The 25,481-nt window shown below is 43.7% G+C and overlaps 1 protein-coding gene across 1 annotated transcript in view; it reads left to right on the top strand.

Annotated features, from left to right (window-relative positions):
* LOC311123262 (DNA polymerase theta-like) overlaps nucleotides 1-25,481 on the top strand; it is a gene marked incomplete at its 5' end in the record, with an annotated part of 100,144 nt that overhangs the window by 70,004 nt on the left and 4,659 nt on the right. Inside the window, 3 exons of the mRNA XM_084197518.1 lie at nucleotides 164-275; nucleotides 2,106-2,230; nucleotides 15,464-15,599. Of these exons, the coding sequence (XP_084053644.1) occupies nucleotides 164-275; nucleotides 2,106-2,230; nucleotides 15,464-15,599 (373 nt within the window). The remainder of the gene's footprint in view (nucleotides 1-163; nucleotides 276-2,105; nucleotides 2,231-15,463; nucleotides 15,600-25,481) is intronic.

Raw genomic sequence — 25,481 nt, 5'->3', positions numbered from 1 at the left:
CACGAGGGAGAATGGTTATTTCTGCTACCCACGAGGGTAGTAACACACACACACTGCATTTGTTTCCAGCTTGATGTATATTCATTATATTGTGTGTCTGTGCGTATGTTGTGTGTGTGTGTGTGTGTGTGTGTGTGTGTATTATACGTGTGTGTGTGTGTAGATGTGTTATGGTATAATCTATGGGATGGGAGCCAAGTCTCTGGGAGAGCAGATGGGAATAGAGGAGGACGATGCAGCTGCTTATATCGAGAGCTTCAAGGAGCGATACACAGGTACACTGATCTGCCTGGGGGTCACTACAGCAACCTGATCTGCCTGGGGGTCACTACAGCAACAGGCTTGTTGATCTGCCTGGGGGTCACTACAGCAACAGGCTTGTTGATCAGCCTGGGGGTCACTACAGCAACCTGATCTGCCTGGGGGTCACTACAGCAACCTGATCTGCCTGGGGGTCACTACAGCAACCTGATCTGCCTGGGGGTCACTACAGCAACCTGATCTGCCTGGGGGTCACTACAGCAACCTGATCTGCCTGGGGGTCACTACAGCAACAGGCTTGTTGATCAGCCTGGGGGTCACTACAGCAACAGGCTTGTTGATCAGCCTGGGGGTCACTACAGCAACCTGATCAGCCTGGGGGTCACTACAGCAACAGGCTTGTTGATCAGCCTGGGGGTCACTACAGCAACAGGCTTGTTGATCTGCCTGGGGGTCACTACAGCAACCTGATCTGCCTGGGGGTCACTACAGCAACAGGCTTGTTGATCTGCCTGGGGGTCACTACAGCAACCTGATCAGCCTGGGGGTCACTACAGCAACAGGCTTGTTGATCTGCCTGGGGGTCACTACAGCAACAGGCTTGTTGATCTGCCTGGGGGTCACTACAGCAACAGGCTTGTTGATCTGCCTGGGGGTCACTACAGCAACAGGCTTGTTGATCTGCCTGGGGGTCACTACAGCAACAGGCTTGTTGATCAGCCTGGGGGTCACTACAGCAACAGGCTTGTTGATCAGCCTGGGGGTCACTACAGCAACAGGCTTGTTGATCAGCCTGGGGGTCACTACAGCAACAGGCTTGTTGATCAGCCTGGGGGTCACTACAGCAACAGGCTTGTTGATCAGCCTGGGGGTCACTACAGCAACAGGCTTGTTGATCTGCCTGGGGGTCACTACAGCAACAGGCTTGTTGATCAGCCTGGGGGTCACTACAGCAACAGGCTTGTTGATCAGCCTGGGGGTCACTACAGCAACAGGCTTGTTGATCAGCCTGGGGGTCACTACAGCAACAGGCTTGTTGATCAGCCTGGGGGTCACTACAGCAACATGCTTGTTGATCAGCCTGGGGGTCACTACAGCAACAGGCTTGTTGATCAGCCTGGGGGTCACTACAGCAACAGGCTTGTTGATCAGCCTGGGGGTCACTACAGCAACAGGCTTGTTGATCAGCCTGGGGGTCACTACAGCAACAGGCTTGTTGATCAGCCTGGGGGTCACTACAGCAACAGGCTTGTTGATCAGCCTGGGGGTCACTACAGCAACAGGCTTGTTGATCAGCCTGGGGGTCACTACAGCAACAGGCTTGTTGATCTGCCTGGGGGTCACTACAGCAACAGGCTTGTTGATCAGCCTGGGGGTCACTACAGCAACAGGCTTGTTGATCTGCCTGGGGGTCACTACAGCAACAGGCTTGTTGATCAGCCTGGGGGTCACTACAGCAACAGGCTTGTTGATCAGCCTGGGGGTCACTACAGCAACAGGCTTGTTGATCTGCCTGGGGGTCACTACAGCAACAGGCTTGTTGATCTGCCTGGGGGTCACTACAGCAACAGGCTTGTTGATCTGCCTGGGGGTCACTACAGCAACAGGCTTGTTGATCAGCCTGGGGGTCACTACAGCAACAGGCTTGTTGATCTGCCTGGGGGTCACTACAGCAACAGGCTTGTTGATCTGCCTGGGGGTCACTACAGCAACAGGCTTGTTACTTCTATGTGATATTAGCTTTTCTGCATGATGAAAATGGAGCTGTGTGTGTTGTAATGTGTGTTTTACTGTGTGTTGTATTGTGTGTGTTTTACTGTGTGTGTTTTACTGTGTTTGTCCAGGTATCCACAGGTTTCTGAAGGAGACAGTACGTAGCTGTGTGAAGAAGGGTTTTGTCCAGACTCTACTGGGCCGGAGGAGATACCTACCTAACATCACCAACACCAACACCTACACCAGAACACACGTATGTAGCTAACACCAACACCTACACCAGAACACACGTATGTAGCTAACACCAACACCTACACCAGAACACACGTATGTAGCTAACACCGACACCTACACCAGAACACATGTATGTAGCTAACACCAACACCTACACCAGAACACACGTATGTAGCTAACACCAACACCTACACCAGAACACACGTATGTAGCTAACACCAACACCTACACCAGAACACACGTATGTAGCTAACACCAACACCTACACCAGAACACACGTATGTAGCTAACACCAACACCTACACCAGAACACACGTATGTAGCTAACACCAACACCTACACCAGAACACACGTATGTAGCTAACACCAACACCTACACCAGAACACACGTATGTAGCTAACACCAACACCAGAACACACGTATGTAGCTAACACCAACACCTACACCAGAACACACGTATGTAGCTAACACCAACACCTACACCAGAACACACGTATGTAGCTAACACCAACACCTACACCAGAACACACGTAGAACACACGTATGTAGCTAACACCAACACCTACACCAGAACACACGTATGTAGCTAACACCAACACCTACACCAGAACACACGTATGTAGCTAACACCAACACCTACACCAGAACACACGTATGTAGCTAACACCAACACCTAAACCAGAACACACGTATGTAGCTAACACCAACACCTACACCAGAACACACGTATGTAGCTAACACCAACACCTACACCAGAACACACGTATGTAGCTAACACCTACACCAGAACACACGTATGTAGCTAACACCAACACCAGAACACACGTATGTAGCTAACACCAACACCTACACCAGAACACACGTATGTAGCTAACACCAACACCTACACCAGAACACACGTATGTAGCTAACACCAACACCTACACCAGAACACACGTATGTAGCTAACACCAACACCTACACCAGAACACACGTATGTAGCTAACACCAACACCTACACCAGAACACACGTATGTAGCTAACACCAACACCTACACCAGAACACACGTATGTAGCTAACACCAACACCTACACCAGAACACACGTATGTAGCTAACACCAACACCAGAACACACGTATGTAGCTAACACCAACACCTACACCAGAACACACGTATGTAGCTAACACCAACACCTACACCAGAACACACGTATGTAGCTAACACCAACACCTACACCAGAACACACGTAGAACACACGTATGTAGCTAACACCAACACCTACACCAGAACACACGTATGTAGCTAACACCAACACCTACACCAGAACACACGTATGTAGCTAACACCAACACCTACACCAGAACACACGTATGTAGCTAACACCAACACCTAAACCAGAACACACGTATGTAGCTAACACCAACACCTACACCAGAACACACGTATGTAGCTAACACCAACACCTACACCAGAACACACGTATGTAGCTAACACCTACACCAGAACACACGTATGTAGCTAACACCAACACCAGAACACACGTATGTAGCTAACACCAACACCTACACCAGAACACACGTATGTAGCTAACACCAACACCTACACCAGAACACACGTATGTAGCTAACACCAACACCTACACCAGAACACACGTATGTAGCTAACACCAACACCTACACCAGAACACACGTATGTAGCTAACACCAACACCTACACCAGAACACACGTATGTAGCTAACACCAACACCTACACCAGAACACACGTATGTAGCTAACACCAACACCTACACCAGAACACACGTATGTAGCTAACACCCACACCAGAACACACGTATGTAGCTAACACCCACACCAGAACACACGTATGTAGCTAACACCAACACCTACACCAGAACACACGTATGTAGCTAACACCCACACCAGAACACACGTATGTAGCCAACACCAATACCTACACCAGAACACACGTATGTAGCTAACACCAACACCAGAACACACGTATATAGCTAACACCAACACCAGAACACACGTATGTAGCTAACACCAACACCAGAACACACTTATATAGCCAACACCAGAACACACGTATGTAGCCAACACCAACACTTAAACCAGGATTTATTACACACAATGTATTTGTATTTATTAAGGATCCCCATTAGTTCCTGCCAAGGCAGCAGCTACTCTTCATGGGGTGTATTATGGATCCCCATTAGTTCCTGCCAAGGCAGCAGCTACTCTTCCTGGGGTTTATTATGGATCCCCATTAGTTCCTGCCAAGGCAGCAGCTACTCTTCCTGGGGTTTATTATGGATCCCCATTAGTTCCTGCCAAGGCAGCAGCTACTCTTCCTGGGGTGTATTATGGATCCCCATTAGTTCCTGCCAAGGCAGCAGCTACTCTTCCTGGGGTTTATTATGGATCCCCATTAGTTCCTGCCAAGGCAGCAGCTACTCTTCCTGGGGTTTATTATGGATCCCCATTAGTTCCTGCCAAGGCAGCAGCTACTCTTCCTGGGGTGTATTATGGATCCCCATTAGTTCCTGCCAAGGCAGCAGCTACTCTTCCTGGGGTTTATTATGGATCCCCATTAGTTCCTGCCAAGGCAGAAGCTACTCTTCCTGGGGTTTATTATGGATCCCCATTAGTTCCTGCCAAGGCAGCAGCTACTCTTCCTGGGGTTTATTATGGATCCCCATTAGTTCCTGCCAAGGCAGCGGCTACTCTTCCTGGGGGTTTATTATGGATCCCCATTAGTTCCTGCCAAGGCAGCAGCTACTCTTCCAGGGGTTTATTATGGATCCCAATTAGTTCCTACCAAGGCAGCAGCTACTCTTCCAGGGGTTTATTATGGATCCCAATTAGTTCCTACCAAGGCAGCAGCTACTCTTCCTGGGGTTTATTATGGATCCCCATTAGTTCCTGCCAAGGCAGCAGCTACTCTTCCTGGGGTTTATTATGGATCCCCATTAGTTCCTGCCAAGGCAGCAGCTACTCTTCCTGGGGTTTATTATGGATCCCCATTAGTTCCTGCCAAGGCAGCAGCTACTCTTCCTGGGGTTTATTATGGATCCCCATTAGTTCCTACCAAGGCAGCAGCTACTCTTCCTGGGGTTTATTATGGATCCCCATTAGTTCCTGCCAAGGCAGCAGCTACTCTTCCTGGGGTTTATTATGGATCCCCATTAGTTCCAGCCAAGGCAGCAGCTACTCTTCCTGGGGTTTATTATGGATCCCCATTAGTTCTTGCCAAGGCAGCAGCTACTCTTCCTGGGGTTTATTATGGATCCCCATTAGTTCCAGCCAAGGCAGCAGCTACTCTTCCTGGGGTTTATTATGGATCCCCATTAGTTCCTACCAAGGCAGCAGCTACTCTTCCTGGGGTTTATTATGGATCCCCATTAGTTCCTGCCAAGGCAGCAGCTACTCTTCCTGGGGTTTATTATGGATCCCCATTAGTTCCTGCCAAGGCAGCAGCTACTCTTCCTGGGGTTTATTATGGATCCCCATTAGTTCCTGCCAAGGCGGCAGCTACTCTTCCTGGGGTTTATTATGGATCCCCATTAGTTCCTGCCAAGGCGGCAGCTACTCTTCCTGGGGTTTATTATGGATCCCCATTAGTTCCTGCCAAGGCGGCAGCTACTCTTCCTGGGGTTTATTATGGATCCCCATTAGTTCCTGCCAAGGCAGCAGCTACTCTTCCTGGGGTTTATTATGGATCCCCATTAGTTCCTGCCAAGGCAGCAGCTACTCTTCCTGGGGTTTATTATGGATCCCCATTAGTTCCTGCCAAGGCAGCAGCTACTCTTCCTGGGGTTTATTATGGATCCCCATTAGTTCCTACCAAGGCAGCAGCTACTCTTCCTGTGGTTTATTAAGGATCCCCATTAGTTCCTGCCAAGGCAGCAGCTACTCTTCCTGGGGTTTATTATGGATCCCCATTAGTTCCTGCCAAGGCAGCAGCTACTCTTCCTGGGGTTTATTATGGATCCCCATTAGTTCCTGCCAAGGCAGCAGCTACTCTTCCTGGGGTTTATTATGGATCCCCATTAGTTCCTGCCAAGGCAGCAGCTACTCTTCCTGGGGTTTATTATGGATCCCCATTAGTTCCTGCCAAGGCAGCAGCTACTCTTCCTGGGGTTTATTACGGATCCCCATTAGTTCCTGCCAAGGCAGCGGCTACTCTTCCTGGGGTTTATTATGGATCCCCATTAGTTCCTGCCAAGGCAGCAGCTACTCTTCCTGGGGTCCAGCAACATTAAGGCAGTAATATACAATTTACAATATAATAATAATAATAATATGCCATTTAGCAGACGCTTTTATCCAAAGCGACTTACAGTCATGCGTGCATACATTATTTATTTTTTTGTGTATGGGTGGTCCCGGGGATCGAACCCACTACAAGCGTCGTGCTCTACCAGCTGAGCTACAGAGGATATTACATTTCATAACACTTTACCATGCTATTGTTTGAGGAGAGTGCACAACAACAAAAAACTTATCACGGCAACTGGTTTGATACATTCACCTCTGAAGGTAAATAATGTACTTACATTCAGTAATCTTGCTCTGATTTGTCGTCCTAAGGGTCCCAGAGATAAAATGTAGCATAGTTTTGTTTGATAAAATCAATTTTTATATTCAAATGTTGGAACTGGGATCTACAGTTTGAACCCCTGCTGTCTCTGGCTCCACACCCACCCCGCCCGGCCATCTAGATGTGTGAAAGTTAGTGTATAAGCTAATGATCCATCATGTATGACATTCCTGGGAGTGTGTAAACTTACATTTTGTATTACCATATATTTTTTGTATGATCTCTATAGTTATGTACTTGAAAATGTATCAATTGACCAATTCGGCACATTTGGGCAGACTTGATACAAAATAGTCCAGTATTGCAATGGTTCACTGGATGAATATGAAACTTTTGCACACACACTGCTCCCATCTAGTGGCCAAAATCTAAATTGCGCCTAAACTGCTATATTATATTGTGGCCTTTCAAAGATGATAAAACAAAAAGTAGAAAACGCATGTTTTTTTGTTTGTATTATCTTTTACCAGATCTAATGTGTTATATTCTCCTACATTAATTTCACATTTCCACAAACTTCAAAGTGTTTTCTTTCAAATGGTATCAAGAATATGCATATCCTTGATTCAGGTCCTCAGCTACAGGCAGTTAGATTTGGGTGTCATTTTAGGCGAAAATTTTAAAAAAGGGTCCGATCCTTAAGAGGTTAAGATATGAAGGTCAGTCAATCCGGAATTCTTCAAGAGCAGTCGCAAAAACCATCAAGCGCTATGATGAAACTGGCTCTCATGAGGACCGCCACAGGAAAGGAAGACCCAGAGTTACCTCTGCTGCAGAGGATAAGTTCATTAGAGTTACCAGCCTCAGAAATCGGCAATTACCTGCACCTCAGATTGCATCCCAAATAAATGCTTCACAGAGTTCAAGTAACAGACACATCTCAACATCAACTGTTCAGAGGAGACTGCGTGAATCAGGCCTTCATGGTCGAATTGCTGCAAAGAAACCACTTCTAAAGGACATCAATAAGAAGAAGAGACTTGTTTGGGCAAAGAAACACGAGCAATGGACATTAGACCGGTGCAAATCTGTCCTTTGGTCTGATGAGTCCAAATTTGAGATCAGCGTGTCTTTGTGAAACGCAGAGTAGGTGAACGGATGATCTCCGCATGTGTGGTTCCCACCGTGAAGCATGGAGGTGGTGGTGTGATGGTGTGGGGGTGCTTTGCTGGTGATACTGTCGGTGATATATTTAGAATTCAAGGCACACTTAACCAGCATGGCTACCACAGAATTCTGCAGCGATATGCCATCCCATCTGGTTGGAGCTTAGTGGGACTATCATTTGTTTTTCAACAGGACAATGACCCAACACACCTCCAGGCTGTGTAAGGGCTATTTGACCGTGAAGGAGAGTGATGGAGTGCTGCATCAGATGACCTGGCCTCCACAATCACCCGACCTCAACCCAATTGAGATGGTTTGGGATAAGTTGGACCGCAGAGTGAAGGAAAAGCAATGGTCAATCTCTCCTCCACTTTGAGCAATGAGAGACTTACATGCATATCACCGCTGTAGACCACACTATTTACCAAGAGAGTTTTCATCTATATTTTTCATAGCTGTCTATTTACCACCACAAACCAATGCTGGCATTAAGATTGCACTGAATGAGTTGTACAAGGCCATTAATCAACAGGAAAACGCTCATCCAGATGCAGCGCTCCTAGTAGCCGGGGACTTTAATGCAGGGAAACTTAAATCCGTTCTACCTAATTTCTACCAGCATGTTAAATGTGCAACCAGAGGGAAAAAAACTCTAGACCACCTTTACTCCACACACAGAGACGCATACAAAGCTCTCCCTCGCCCTCCATTTGGCAAATCTGACCATAACTCTATCCTCCTGATTCCTGCTTATAAGCAAAAACTGAAGCAGGAAGCACCAGTGATTCGGTTAATAAAAAAGTGGTCAGATGACGCAGATGCTAAGCTACAGGACTGTTTTGCTAGCACAGATTGGAACATGTTCCGGGATTCTTCAGACAGCATTGAGGAGTACACCACATCAGTCACTGGCTTCATCAATAAGTGCATCGATGATGTCGTCCCCACAGTGACCGTACGTACATACCCCAACCAGAAGCCATGGATTACAGGAAACATCCGCACTGAGCTAAAGGGTAGAGCTGCCGCTTTCAAGGAACGGGACTCTAACCCGGACGCTTATAAGAAATCCCGCTATGACCTCCGACGAACCATCAAACAGGCAAAGAGTCAATACAGGTCTAAGATTGAATCATACTACACTGGCTCTGACGCTCGTCGGATGTGGCAGGGCTTGAAAACTATTACAGACTACAAAGGGAAGCACAGCCGCGAGCTGCCCAGTGACACAAGCCTACCAGACGAGCTAAACCACTTCTATGCTCGCTTCGAGGCAAGCAACACTGAAGCATGCATGAGAGCACCAGCTGTTCCGGACGACTATGTGATCACGCTCTCCGTAGCCGATGTGAGTAAGACTTTTAAGCAGGTCAACATTCACAAGGCCGCAGGGCCAGACGGATTACCAGGACGTGTACTCCGAGCATGTGCTGACCAACTGGCAAGTGTCTTCACTGACATTTTCAACATGTCCCTGACTGAGTCTGTAATACCAACATGTTTCAAGCAGACCACCATAGTCCCCGTGCCCAAGAACTCTAAGATAACCTGCCTAAATGACTACCGACCCGTAGCACTGACGTCTGTAGCCATGAAGTGCTTTGAAAGACTGGTCATGGCTCACATCAACAGCATAATCCCAGAAACCCTAGACCCACTCCAATTTGCATACCGCCCCAACAGATCCACAGATGATGCAATCTCTATCGCACTCCACACTGCCCTTTCCCACCTGGACAAGAGGAACACCTACGTGAGAATGCTATTCATTGACTACAGCTCAGCATTCAACACCATAGTGCCCTCTAAGCTCATCACTAAGCTAAGGATCCTGGGACTAAACACCTCCCTCTGCAACTGGATCCTGGACTTCCTGACGGGCCGCCCCCAGGTGGTAAGGGTAGGTAACAACACATCTGCCACACTGATCCTCAACACGGGGGCCCCTCAGGGGTGCGTGCTCAGTCCCCTCCTGTACTCTCTGTTCACCCATGACTGCATGGCCAGGCACGACTCCAACACCATCATTAAGTTTGCCGACGACACAACAGTGGTAGGCCTGATCACCGACAACGATGAGACAGCCTATAGGGAGGAGGTCAGAGATCTGGCCGTGTGGTGCCAGGACAACAACCTCTCCCTCAACGTGACCAAGACAAAGGAGATGATTGTGGACTACAGGAAAAAAAAGAGGACTGAGCACGCCCCCATTCTCATCGACGGGGCTGTAGTGGAACAGGTTGAGAGCTTCAAGTTCCTTGGTGTCCACATCACCAACGAACTATCATGGTCCCAACACACCAAGACAGTCGTGAAGAGGGCACGACAAAGCCTATTCCCCCTCAGGAGACTAAAAAGATTTGGCATGGGTCCTCAGATCCTCAAAAAATTCTACAGCTGCACCATCGAGAGCATCCTGACTGGTTGCATCACCGCCTGGTATGGCAACTGCTTGGCCTCTGACCGCAAGGCACTACAGAGGGTAGTGCGTACGGCCCAGTACATCACTGGGGCAAAGCTCCCTGCCATCCAGGACCTCTATACCAGGCGGTGTCAGAGGAAGGCCCTCAAAATTGTCAAAGACTCCAGCCACCCTAGTCATAGACTGTTCTCTCTGCTACCGCACGGCAAGCGGTACCGGAGTGCCAAGTCTAGGTCCAAAAGACTTCTCAACAGCTTCTACCCCCAAGCCATAAGACTCCTGAACAGCTAATCATGGCTACCCGGACTATTTGCACTGCCCCCCCACCCCATCCTTTTTACGCTGCTGCTACTCTGTTAAGTATTTATGCATAGTCACTTTAACTCTACCCACATGTACATATTACCTCAACTACCTCAACTAGCCGGTGCCCCCACACATTGACTCTGCAACGGTACCCCCCTGTATATATAGCCTCCCTACTGTCACTTTATTTTACTGTATATATAGCCTCCTTACTGTCACTTTATTTTACTTCTGCTCTTTTTTTCTCAACACTTTTTTGTTGTTGTTTTATTCTTACTTTTTTTGTTTAAAATAAATGCACTGTTGGTTAAGGGCTGTAAGTAAGCATTTCACTGCAATGTCTGCACCTGTTGTATTCGGCGCATGTGACCAATAAAATTTGATTTGATTTGATTTAATGTTAGCTCTCCGTGTACTTTTAAGTGCCAGCCGTGCTGCCCTGTTCTGAGACAATTGCAATTTTCCTAAGTCCCTCTTTGTGGCACCTGACCACACGACTGAACAGTAGTCCAGGTGCGACAAAACTAGGGCCTGTAGGACCTGCCTTGTTGATAGTGCTGTTAAGAAGGTAGAGTAGCGCTTTATTATGGACAGACTTCTCCCCATCTTAGCTACTGTTGTATCAATATGTTTTGACCACGACAGTTAACAATCCAGCGTTACTCCAGCAGTTTAGTCACCTAAATTTGCTCAATTTCCACATTATTTATTACAAGATTTAGTTGAGGTTTAGGGTTTAGTGAATGATTTGTCCCAAATACAATGCTTTTAGTTTTTGAAATATTTAGGACTAACATATTCCTTGACACCCATTCTGAAACTAACTGCAGCTCTTTGTTAAGTGTTGCAGTCATTTCAGTCGCTGTAGTAGCTGACATGTATAGTGTTGAGTCATCCGCATACATAGACACACTGGCTTTACTCAAAGCCAGTGGCATGTCATTAGTAAAGATTGAAAAAAGTAATGGGCCTTGACAGCTGCCCTGGGGAATTCCTGATTCTACCTGGATTATGTTGGAGGCTTCCATTAAAGAACACCCTCTGTGTTCTGTTAGACAGGTAACTCATTATCCACATTATAGCAGGGGGTGTAAAGCCATAACACATACGTTTTTCCAGCAGCAGACTATGATCGATAATGTCAAAAGCTGCACTGAAGTCTAACAAAATCATAATTCTCTCTCAGCCAATCATCAGTCATTTGTGTAAGTGATGTGCTTGTTGAATGTCCTTCCCTATAAGCGTGCTGAAAATCTGTTGTCAATTTGTTTACTGTAAAATAGTATTGTATCTGGTCAAACACCATTTTTTCCAGAAGTTTACTAAGGGTTGGTAACAGGCTGATTGGTTGGCTGTTTGAGCCAGTAAAGGGGGCTTTACTATTCTTGGGTAGCGGAATGACTTTAGCTTCCCTCCAGGCCTGAGGGCACACACTTTTTTAAATTGAACCTATGGCAAATAGGAGTGGCGATATCATCCGCCATTATCCTCAGTAATTTTCCATCCAAGTTGTCAGACCCCGGTGGCTTGTCATTGTTGATAGACAACAATAATTATTTCACCTCTTTCACACTCACTTTACGGAATTCAACATTACAATGCTTGTCTTTCACAATTTGATCAGTTATACTTGGATGTGTAGTGTCAGCGTTTGTTGCTGGCATGTCATGCCTAAATTTTCTAATCTTGCCAATGACAAATATCATTGAAGTAATTGGCAATATCAGTGGGTTTTGTGATGAGCCATCTGATTCAATGAATGATGGAGCTGAGTTTGCCTTTTTGCCCAAAATGTCATTTAATATTTTTTTTTTATTCAGTTTAGTCACTTGATTTCTCAAATTGCAGTACATTTGCCAATCGGTTGTGCTGCCAGACTTGTTTGCCATTCCTTTTGCCTCATCCCTCTCAACCATACCATTTTTCAATTCCTCATCAATCCACTGGGATTTAACAGTTTTTACAGTCATTTTCTTAATGGGTGCATGCTTATTAGTAACTGGGATGAGCAATTTCATAATTGTGTCAAGTGCAGCGTCTGGTTGCTCCTCATTACACACCACAGACCAGCAAATATTCTTTACATCAACAACATAGGAATCATTACAAAACTTATTGTATGACCTCTTATACACTATATTAGGCCCAGCCTTTGGAACTTTGGTTTTCCTAGATATGGATACTATATTGTGATCACTACATCCGATGGATTTGGATACTGCTTTAAAGCATATTTCTGCAGCATTAGTAAAGATATGATCAATACATGTTGATGATTTCATTGCTATGCTGTTTGTAACTACCCTGGTAGGTTGACTGATAACCTGAACCAGGTTGCAGGCACTGGTTACAGTTTGAAGCTTTCTCTTGAGTGGGCAGCTTGATGAAAGCCAGTCAATATTTAAATCACCCAGAAAATATACCTCTGTTGATATCACATCCATTATCAAGCATTTCACACATGTTATCCAGATACTGACTGTTAGCACTTGGTGGTCTATAGCAGCTTCCCACCAGAATGGGCTTTAGGTGAGGCAGATGAACCTGTAGCCATATTACTTCAACAGTATTTAACATGAGATCCTCTCTAAGCTTTACAGGAATGGGGTTCTGAATATAAACAGCAACACCTCCACCATTGGCATTTCTGTCTTTTCTGTAAATGTTATAACCTTGTATTGCTACCACTGTATCATCAAAGGAATTATCTAAGTGAGTTTCAGAGATCGTCAGAATATGAATGTCATCTGTTACTAGCAAATTATTGATTTCATGAACCTTGTTTTTTAATCTACATATGTTAACGTGGGCAATTATTTGCACTTTTCTGGGATGCTTGATTGTATTCATTGCTTTACTGGGAAGCTTAGCAGAGGTAGTCATGCTCATGCTATTTATGTTAGTGCAGGGTGAGCTGCACACACCACCTCAGTGCTAACAGTATAAATCTGGTTCATAGGCACATGATTACTGCATCCAATAGCTGTAGGACCAGCAGAGGCATTCAGGGCAGTTAGAGGGACATAAATTAGGTTACTTACATTGTGTCTTCCAACGCCCCTGGGATAATCTACATTTGATGCAGCATTATGACAACTCAACGACACAATGGTAGGGATTAACCGAGCTGGGCTTCGGTCATACAGTGGGGAAAAAAAGTATTTAGTCAGCCACCAATTGTGCAAGTTCTCCCACTTAAAAAGATGAGAGAGGCCTGTAATTTTCATCATAGGTACACGTCAACAATGACAGACAAATTGAGAAAAAAAATCCAGAAAATCACATTGTAGGATTTTTAATGAATTTATTTGCAAATTATGGTGGAAAAGAAGTATTTGGTCACCAACAAACAAGCAAGATTTCTGGCTCTCACAGACCTGTAACTTCTTCTTTAAGAGGCTCCTCTGTCCTCCACTCGTTACCTGTATTAATGGCACCTGTTTGAACTTGTTATCAGTATAAAAGACACCTGTCCACAACCTCAAACAGTCACACTCCAAACTCCACTATGGCCAAGACCAAAGAGCTGTCAAAGGACACCAGAAACAAAATTGTAGACCTATACCAGGCTGGGAAGACTGATTCTGCAATAGGTAAGCAGCTTGGTTTGAAGAAATCAACTGTGGGAGCAATTATTAGGAAATGGAAGACATACAAGACCACTGATAATCTCCCTCGATCTGGGGCTCCACGCAAGATCTCACCCCGTGGGGTCAAAATGATCACAAGAACGGTGAGCAAAAATCCCAGAACCACACAGGGGGACCTAGTGAATGACCTGCAGAGAGCTGGGACCAAAGTAACAAAGCCTACCACCAGTAACACACTACGATGCCAGGGACTCAAATCCTGCAGTACAAGACGTGTCCCCCTGCTTAAGCCAGTACATGTCCAGGCCCGTCTGAAGTTTGCTAGAGTGCATTTGGATGATCCAGAAGAGGATTGGGAGAATGTCATATGGTCAGATGAAACCAAAATATAACTTTTTGGTAAAAACTCAACTCGTCGTGTTTGGAGGACAAAGAATGCTGAGTTGCATCCAAAGAACACCATACCTACTGTGAAGCATTGGGGTGGAAACATCATGCTTTGGGGCTGTTTTTCTGCAAAGGGACCATGACGACTGATCCGTGTAAAGGAAAGAATGAATGGGGCCATGTATCGTGAGATTTTGAGTGAAAACCTCCTTCCATCAGCAAGGGCATTGATGATGAAACATGGCTGGGTCTTTCAGCATGACAATGATCCCAAACACACCGCCCGGGCAACGAAGGAGTGGCTTCGTAAGAAGCATTTCAAGGTCCTGGAGTGGCCTAGCCAGTCTCCAGATCTCAACCCCATAGAAAATCTTTGGAGGGAGTTGAAAGTCCGTGTTGCCCAGCGACAGCCCCAAAACATCACTGCTCTAGAGGAGATCTGCATGGAGGAATGTGCCAAAATACCAGCAACAGTGTGTGAAAACCTTGTGAAGACTTACAGAAAACGTTTGACCTGTGTCATTGCCAACAAAGGGTATATAACAAAGTATTGAGAAACTTTTGTTATTGACCAAATACTTATTTTCCACCATCATTTGCAAATAAATTCATTAAAAATCCTACAATGTGATTTTCTGGAAAAAAAAATCTCATTTTGTCTGTCATAGTTGACGTGTACCTATGATGAAAATTACAGGCCTCTCTCATCTTTTTAAGTGGGAGAACTTGCACAATTGGTGGCTGACTAAATACTTTTTTCCCCCACTGTATACAGTAACGTGTGTTTAGAACAGTGTTACTAAGTTGTGTGTGTTACCTGTGTGTGTGTTACTAAGTTGTGTATTACCCTCTCCTCCAGGCGGAGCGTCAGGCTGTTAACACGACAGTCCAGGGATCAGCTGCTGACATCGTCAAACTGGCTACTGTCAACATCCAAAAATGTCTTAGAGACACCTACCCTACTGCCCCTCTCTCACACCAACACACTAACACAGGTAACTACCCTACTGCCCCTCTCTCACACCAACACACTAACACAGGTAACTACCCTACTGCCCCTCTCTCACACCAACACACTAACACAGGTAACTACCCTACTGCCCCTCTCTCACACCAACACACTAACACAGGTACCTACCCTACTGCCCCTCTCTCACACCAACACACTAACACAGGTAACTACCCTACTGCCCCTCTCTCACACCAACACACTAACACAGGTAACTACCCTACTGCCCCTCTCTCACACCAACACACTAACACAGGTAACTACCCTACTGCCCCTCTCTCACACCAACACACTAACACAGGTAACTACCCTACTGCCCCTCTCTCACACCAACACACTAACACAGGTAACTACCCTACTGCCCCTCTCTCACACCAACACACTAACACAGGTACCTACCCTACTGCCCCTCTCTCACACCAACACACTAACACAGGTAACTACCCTACTGCCCCTCTCTCACACCAACACACTAACACAGGTAACACCAACACACACCTACCCACACACCAACACACACCTACCTTACTGCCTCACACACACCTAATTACTTTGCTGTGCGACGTGGAATTTTCATTTGGGAGCACCTGCGGCCTAGAAAAAAATGGCCCAGATGATAATGAATGATTACTTCACTGTACCACAGCCTCTGGGGGCCATAGTGAATACGCTGAGCTCTGCTGCACCACAGCCTCTGGGGGCCATAGTGAATACGCTGAGCTCTGCTGCACCACAGCCTCTGGGGGCCATAGTGAATACGCTGAGCTCTGCTGCACCACAGCCTCTGGGGGCCATAGTGAATACGCTGAGCTCTGCTGCACCACAGCCTCTGGGGGCCATAGTGAATACGCTGAGCTCTGCTGCACCACAGCCTCTGGGGGCCATAGTGAATACACTGAGCTCTGCTGCACCACAGCCTCTGGGGGCCATAGTGAATACACTGAGCTCTGCTGCACCACAGCCTCTGGGGGCCATAGTGAATACACTGAGCTCTGCTGCACCACAGCCTCTGGGGGCCATAGTGAAAACACTGAGCTCTGCTGCACCACAGCCTCTGGGGGCCATAGTGAATACGCTGAGCTCTGCTGCACCACAGCCTCTGGGGCCCATAGTGAATACACTGTGTGAGCTTACATGTTTCAACATAGAGCTCTGCCTAGGTGGCAGGGCATAGATAGATTGGTACAGGTTGATAATGTATAGGTAATGTATTTTAGAGAGCTGTGGAAGGGTCATGTACAGTGTGTTCAGACCCCTCATCAATCTACACACGATACCCCATAACGACAAAGAAAAAACAGGTTTTTAGACATTTTTGTAAATTCATAAGAAATCAAAAACAGATATCACATTTACATAAGTATTCAGACCATTTACTCAGTACTTTGTTGAAGCACCTTTGGCAGCGATTACAGCCTTGAGTCTTCTTGGGTATGACGCTACAAGCTTGGCACACCTGAATTTGGGGAGTTTCTCCCATTCTTCTCTGCAGATCCTCTCAAGCTCTGTCAGGTTGGATGGGGAGCGTCGCTGCACAGCTATTTTCAGGTCTCTCCAGAGATGTTCGATCGGGTTCAAGTCCGGGCTCTGGCTGGGCTACTCAAGGACATTCAGAGACTTGTCCCAAAGCATCCTGCATTGTCTTGGCTGTGTGTTTAGGGTCGTTGTCCTGTTGGAAGGTGAACCTTCGCCCCAGTCTGAGGTCCTGAGCGCTCTGGAGCAGGTTTTAATCAAGGATCTCTCTGTACTTTGCTCCGTTCATCTTTCCCTCGATCCTGACTAGTCTCCCAGTCCCTGCCGCTGAAAAACATCCACACAGCATGATGCTGCCACCACCAGGGATTGTGGCAGGTTTCCTCCAGATGTGACGCTTGGCATTCAGGCCAAAGAGTTCAATCTTGGTTTCAACAGACCAGAGAGTCCTTTAGGTGCCTTTTGGCAAACTCCAAGCGGGCTGTCATGTGCCTTTTACTGAGGAGTGGCTTCCGTCTGGCCACTCTACCATAAAGGCCTGATTGGTGGAGTGCTGCAGAGATGGTTGTCATTCTGGAAGGTTCTCCCATCTCCACAGAGGAACTCTGGAGCTCTGTCACAGTGACCATCGGGTTCTTGGTCACCTCCCTGACTAAGGCCCTTATCCCCCGATTGCTCAGTTTGTCCGGGCGGCCAGCTCTAGGAAGAATTCTGGTGGTTCCAAACTTCTTCCATTTAAGAATGATGGAGGCCAATATGTTCTTGGGGACCTTCAATGCTGCAGGAAGTTTTTGGTACCCTTCTCCAGATCTGTGCCTCGACCCAATCCTGTCTCTGGAGTTCTATGGACAATTCCTTCGACCTCATGGCTTGGTATTTGCTCTGACATGCACTTTCAACTGTGGGACGTTATATAGAAAGGTGTGTGCTTTTCCAAATCATGTCCAATCAATTGAATTTACCACAGGTGGACTCCAATCAAGTTGTAGAAACATCTCAAGGATGATCAATGGAAACAGGATGCACCTGAGCTCAATTTCAAGTCTCATAGCAAACGGTCTGAATACTTATGTAAATAAAGTATTTGTTTTTTATGTTTAATAAATGTGCAACATTTTCTAAAAATCTGTTTTCGCTTTGTCATTATGGGGTATTGTGTGTAGATTCATGAGGGGGAAAAAGTATTTTAATTCATTTTAGAATAAGGCTGTAACATAACAAAATGTGGAAAAGGGGAAGGGGTCTGAATACTTTCCGAACGCACTGTATTGTAAATAGTAGTGGCAGTGCAGTGGTACATATTGATAATGTATGTATTATATATTATAGAGAGTCGTGGGCGTGGCAGAGCAGTGGTACATATTGATAATGTATGTATTATATATTATAGAGAGTCGTGGTCGTGGCAGAGCAGTGGTACATATTGATAATGTATGTATTATATATTATAGAGGGTCGTGGCAGAGCAGTGGTACATATTGATGATGTATGTATTATATATTATAGAGAGTCGTGGCAGAAAAGTGGTACATATTGATAATGTATGTATTATATATTATAGAGAGTCGTGGCAGAGCAGTGGTACATATTGATAATGTATGTATTATATATTATAGAGCGTCGTGGCAGAGCAGTGGTACATATTGATAATGTATGTATTATATATTATAGAGAGTCGTGGGCGTGGCAGAGCTGTGGTACATATTGATAATGTATGTATTATATATTATAGAGAGTCGTGGGCGTGGCAGAGCAGTGGTACATATTGATAATGTATTATATATTATAGAGAGTCGTGGGCGTGGCAGAGCAGTGGTACATATTGATAATGTATGTATTATATATTATAGAGTCGTGGCAGAGCAGTGGTACATATTGATAATGTATGTATTATATATTATAGAGAGTCGTGGCAGAGCAGTGGTACATATTGATAATGTATGTATTATATATTATAGAGAGTCGTGGGCGTGGCAGAGCTGTGGTACATATTGATAATGTATGTATTATATATTATAGAGAGTCGTGGGCGTGGCAGAGCTGTGGTACATATTGATAATGTATGTATTATATATTATAGAGAGTCGTGGGCGTGGCAGAGCTGTGGTACATATCGATAATGTATTTATTATATATTATAGAGAGTCGTGGGCGCGGCAGAGCAGTGGTACATATTGATAATGTATTATATATTATAGAGAGTCGTGGGCGTGGCAGAGCTGTGGTACATATTGATAATGTATTATATATTATAGATAGTCGTGGGCGTGGCAGAGCTGTGGTAGATATTGATAATGTATGTATTATATATTATAGAGAGTCGTGGGCGTGGCAGAGCAGTGGTACATATTGATAATGTATTATATATTATAGAGAGTCGTGGGCGTGGCAGAGCAGTGGTACATATTGATAATGTATGTATTATATATTATAGAGAGTCGTGGGCGTGGCAGAGCAGTGGTACATATTGATAATGTATGTATTATATATTATAGAGAGTCGTGGGCGTGGCAGAGCAGTGGTACATATTGATAATGTATGTATTATATATTATAGAGAGTCGTGGGCGTGGCAGAGCAGTGGTACATATTGATAATGTATGTATTATATATTATAGAGAGTCGTGGGCGTGGCAGAGCAGTGGTACATATTGATAATGTATTATATATTATAGAGAGTCGTGGGCGTGGCAGAGCTGTGGTACATATTGATAATGTATGTATTATATATTATAGATAGTCGTGGGCGTGGCAGAGCTGTGGTACATATTGATAATGTATGTATTATATATTATAGAGAGTCGTGGGCGTGGCAGAGCAGTGGTACATATTGATAATGTATGTATTATATATTATAGAGAGTCGTGGGCGTGGCAGAGCAGTGGTACATATTGATAATGTATGTATTATATATTATAGAGAGTCGTGGGCGTGGCAGAGCAGTGGTACATATTGATAATGTATGTATTATATATTATAGAGAGTCGTGGGCGTGGCAGAGCAGTGGTACATATTGATAATGTATGTATTATATATTATAGAGAGTCGTGGGCGTGGCAGAGCAGTGGTACATATTGATAATGTATTATATATTATAGAGAGTCGTGGGCGTGGCAGAGCAGTGGTACATATTGATAATATATGTATTATATATTATGGAGAGTCGTGGGCGTGGCAGAGCAGTGGTACATATTGATAATGTATGTATTATATATTATAGAGAGTCGTGGGCGTGGCAGAGCAGTGGTACATATTGATAATGTATGTATTATATATTATAGAGAGTCGTGGGCGTGGCAGAGCAGTGGTACATATTGATAATGTATTATATATTATAGAGAGTCGTGGGCGTGGCAGAGCAGTGGTACATATTGATAATATATGTATTATATATTATGGAGAGTCGTGGGCGTGGCAGAGCAGTGGTACATATTGATAATGTATGTATTATATATTATAGAGAGTCGTGGGCGTGGCAGAGCAGTGGTACATATTGATAATGTATGTATTATATATTATAGAGAGTCGTGGGCGTGGCAGAGCAGTGGTACATATTGATAATGTATATATTATATATTATAGAGAGTCGTGGGCGTGGCAGAGCAGTGGTACATATTGATAATGTATGTATTATATATTATAGAGAGTCGTGGGCGTGGCAGTGCAGTGGTACATATTGATAATGTATATATTATAGAGAGTCGTGGGCGTGGCAGAGCAGTGGTACATATTGATAATGTATATATTATATATTATAGAGAGTCGTGGGCGTGGCAGAGCAGTGGTACATATTGATAATGTATGTATTATATATTATAGAGAGTCGTGGCAGAGCAGTGGTACATATTGATAATGTATATATTATATATTATAGAGAGTCGTGGGCGTGGCAGAGCAGTGGTACATATTGATAATGTATGTATTATATATTATAGAGAGTCGTGGGCGTGGCAGAGCAGTGGTACATATTGATAATGTATGTATTATATATTATAGAGAGTCGTGGGCGTGGCAGAGCAGTGGTACATATTGATAATGTATGTATTATATATTATAGAGAGTCGTGGCAGAGCAGTGGTACATATTGATAATGTATATATTATAGAGAGTCGTGGGCGTGGCAGAGCAGTGGTACATATTGATAATGTATATATTATATATTATAGAGAGTCGTGGGCGTGGCAGAGCAGTGGTACATATTGATAATGTATGTATTATATATTATAGAGAGTCGTGGGCGTGGCAGAGCAGTGGTACATATTGATAATGTATGTATTATATATTATAGAGAGTCGTGGCAGTGCAGTGGTACATATTGATAATGTATATATTATAGAGAGTCGTGGGCGTGGCAGAGCAGTGGTACATATTGATAATGTATGTATTATATATTATAGAGAGTCGTGGGCGTGGCAGAGCAGTGGTACATATTGATAATGTATGTATTATATATTATAGAGAGTCGTGGGCGTGGCAGAGCAGTGGTACATATTGATAATGTATGTATTATATATTATAGAGAGTCGTGGGCGTGGCAGAGCAGTGGTACATATTGATAATGTATGTATTATATATTATAGAGAGTCGTGGGCGTGGCAGAGCAGTGGTACATATCGATAATGTATATATTATATATTATAGAGAGTCGTGGCAGAGCAGTGGTACATATCGATAATGTATATATTATAGAGAGTCGTGGGCGTGGCAGAGCAGTGGTACATATTGATAATGTATATATTATATATTATAGAGAGTCGTGGGCGTGGCAGAGCAGTGGTACATATTGATAATGTATGTATTATATATTATAGAGAGTCGTGGGCGTGGCAGAGCAGTGGTACATATTGATAATGTATGTATTATATATTATAGAGAGTCGTGGGCGTGGCAGAGCAGTGGTACATATTGATAATGTATATATTATATATTATAGAGAGTCGTGGGCGTGGCAGAGCAGTGGTACATATTGATAATGTATGTATTATATATTATAGAGTCGTGGGCGTGGCAGAGCAGTGGTACATATTGATAATGTATGTATTATATATTATAGAGAGGCGTGGCAGAGCAGTGGTACATATTGATAATGTATGTATTATATATGATAGAGAGTCGTGGGCGTGGCAGAGCAGTGGTACATATTGATAATGTATGTATTATATATTATAGAGAGTCGTGGGCGTGGCAGAGCAGTGGTACATATTGATAATGTATGTACTATATATTATAGAGAGTCGTGGGCGTGGCAGAGCAGTGGTACATATTGATAATGTATATATTATATATTATAGAGAGTCGTGGGCGTGGCAGAGCAGTGGTACATATTGATAATGTATATATTATATATTATAGAGAGTCATGGGCGTGGCAGAGCAGTGGTACATATTGATAATGTATATATTATATATTATAGAGAGTCGTGGGCGTGGCAGAGCAGTGGTACATATTGATAATGTATGTATTATATATTATAGAGAGTCGTGGGCGTGGCAGTGCAGTGGTACATATTGATAATGTATATATTATAGAGTCGTGGGCGTGGCAGAGCAGTGGTACATATTGATAATGTATATATTATATATTATAGAGAGTCGTGGGCGTGGCAGAGCAGTGGTACATATTGATAATGTATGTATTATATATTATAGAGAGTCGTGGCAGAGCAGCGGTACATATTGATAATGTATATATTATATATTATAGAGAGTCGTGGGCGTGGCAGAGCTGTGGTACATATTGATAATGTATGTATTATATATTATAGAGAGTCGTGGGCGTGGCAGAGCAGTGGTACATATTGATAATGTATGTATTATATATTATAGAGAGTCGTGGGCGTGGCAGAGCAGTGGTACATATTGATAATGTATGTATTATATATTATAGAGAGTCGTGGGCGTGGCAGAGCAGTGGTACATATTGATAATGTATGTATTATATATTATAGAGAGTCGTGGGCGTGGCAGAGCAGTGGTACATATTGATAATGTATGTATTATATATTATAGAGAGTCGTGGGCGTGGCAGAGCAGTGGTACATATTGATAATGTATTATATATTATAGAGAGTCGTGGGCGTGGCAGAGCAGTGGTACATATTGATAATATATGTATTATATATTATGGAGAGTCGTGGGCGTGGCAGAGCAGTGGTACATATTGATAATGTATGTATTATATATTATAGAGAGTCGTGGGCGTGGCAGAGCAGTGGTACATATTGATAATGTATGTATTATATATTATAGAGAGTCGTGGGCGTGGCAGAGCAGTGGTACATATTGATAATGTATTATATATTATAGAGAGTCGTGGGCGTGGCAGAGCAGTGGTACATATTGATAATATATGTATTATATATTATGGAGAGTCGTGGGCGTGGCAGAGCAGTGGTACATATTGATAATGTATGTATTATATATTATAGAGAGTCGTGGGCGTGGCAGAGCAGTGGTACATATTGATAATGTATGTATTATATATTATAGAGAGTCGTGGGCGTGGCAGAGCAGTGGTACATATTGATAATGTATGTATTATATATTATAGAGAGTCGTGGGCGTGGCAGAGCAGTGGTACATATTGATAATGTATGTATTATATATTATAGAGAGTCGTGGGCGTGGCAGAGCAGTGGTACATATTGATAATGTATGTATTATATATTATAGAGAGTCGTGGGCGTGGCAGAGCAGTGGTACATATTGATAATGTATATATTATATATTATAGAGAGTCGTGGGCGTGGCAGAGCAGTGGTACATATTGATAATGTATGTATTATATATTATAGAGAGTCGTGGGCGTGGCAGTGCAGTGGTACATATTGATAATGTATATATTATAGAGAGTCGTGGGCGTGGCAGAGCAGTGGTACATATTGATAATGTATATATTATATATTATAGAGAGTCGTGGGCGTGGCAGAGCAGTGGTACATATTGATAATGTATGTATTATATATTATAGAGAGTCGTGGCAGAGCAGTGGTACATATTGATAATGTATATATTATATATTATAGAGAGTCGTGGGCGTGGCAGAGCAGTGGTACATATTGATAATGTATGTATTATATATTATAGAGAGTCGTGGGCGTGGCAGAGCAGTGGTACATATTGATAATGTATGTATTATATATTATAGAGAGTCGTGGGCGTGGCAGAGCAGTGGTACATATTGATAATGTATGTATTATATATTATAGAGAGTCGTGGCAGAGCAGTGGTACATATTGATAATGTATATATTATAGAGAGTCGTGGGCGTGGCAGAGCAGTGGTACATATTGATAATGTATATATTATATATTATAGAGAGTCGTGGGCGTGGCAGAGCAGTGGTACATATTGATAATGTATGTATTATATATTATAGAGAGTCGTGGGCGTGGCAGAGCAGTGGTACATATTGATAATGTATGTATTATATATTATAGAGAGTCGTGGGCGTGGCAGAGCAGTGGTACATATTGATAATGTATGTATTATATATTATAGAGAGTCGTGGGCGTGGCAGAGCAGTGGTACATATTGATAATGTATGTATTATATATTATAGAGAGTCGTGGGCGTGGCAGAGCAGTGGTACATATTGATAATGTATGTATTATATATTATAGAGAGTCGTGGGCGTGGCAGAGCAGTGGTACATATTGATAATGTATATATTATATATTATAGAGAGTCGTGGGCGTGGCAGAGCAGTGGTACATATTGATAATGTATGTATTATATATTATAGAGAGTCGTGGGCGTGGCAGTGCAGTGGTACATATTGATAATGTATATATTATAGAGAGTCGTGGGCGTGGCAGAGCAGTGGTACATATTGATAATGTATATATTATATATTATAGAGAGTCGTGGGCGTGGCAGAGCAGTGGTACATATTGATAATGTATGTATTATATATTATAGAGAGTCGTGGCAGAGCAGTGGTACATATTGATAATGTATATATTATATATTATAGAGAGTCGTGGGCGTGGCAGAGCAGTGGTACATATTGATAATGTATGTATTATATATTATAGAGAGTCGTGGGCGTGGCAGAGCAGTGGTACATATTGATAATGTATGTATTATATATTATAGAGAGTCGTGGGCGTGGCAGAGCAGTGGTACATATTGATAATGTATGTATTATATATTATAGAGAGTCGTGGCAGAGCAGTGGTACATATTGATAATGTATATATTATAGAGAGTCGTGGGCGTGGCAGAGCAGTGGTACATATTGATAATGTATATATTATATATTATAGAGAGTCGTGGGCGTGGCAGAGCAGTGGTACATATTGATAATGTATGTATTATATATTATAGAGAGTCGTGGGCGTGGCAGAGCAGTGGTACATATTGATAATGTATGTATTATATATTATAGAGAGTCGT

This window comes from Coregonus lavaretus (assembly GCF_964263955.1).
Source record: "Coregonus lavaretus genome assembly, contig: HAP1_SCAFFOLD_407, whole genome shotgun sequence".
Taxonomy (NCBI): domain Eukaryota; kingdom Metazoa; phylum Chordata; class Actinopteri; order Salmoniformes; family Salmonidae; genus Coregonus; species Coregonus lavaretus.
Note: the sequence above shows the minus strand (reverse complement) of the source record. Positions and strands in the feature narration are given on the sequence as shown.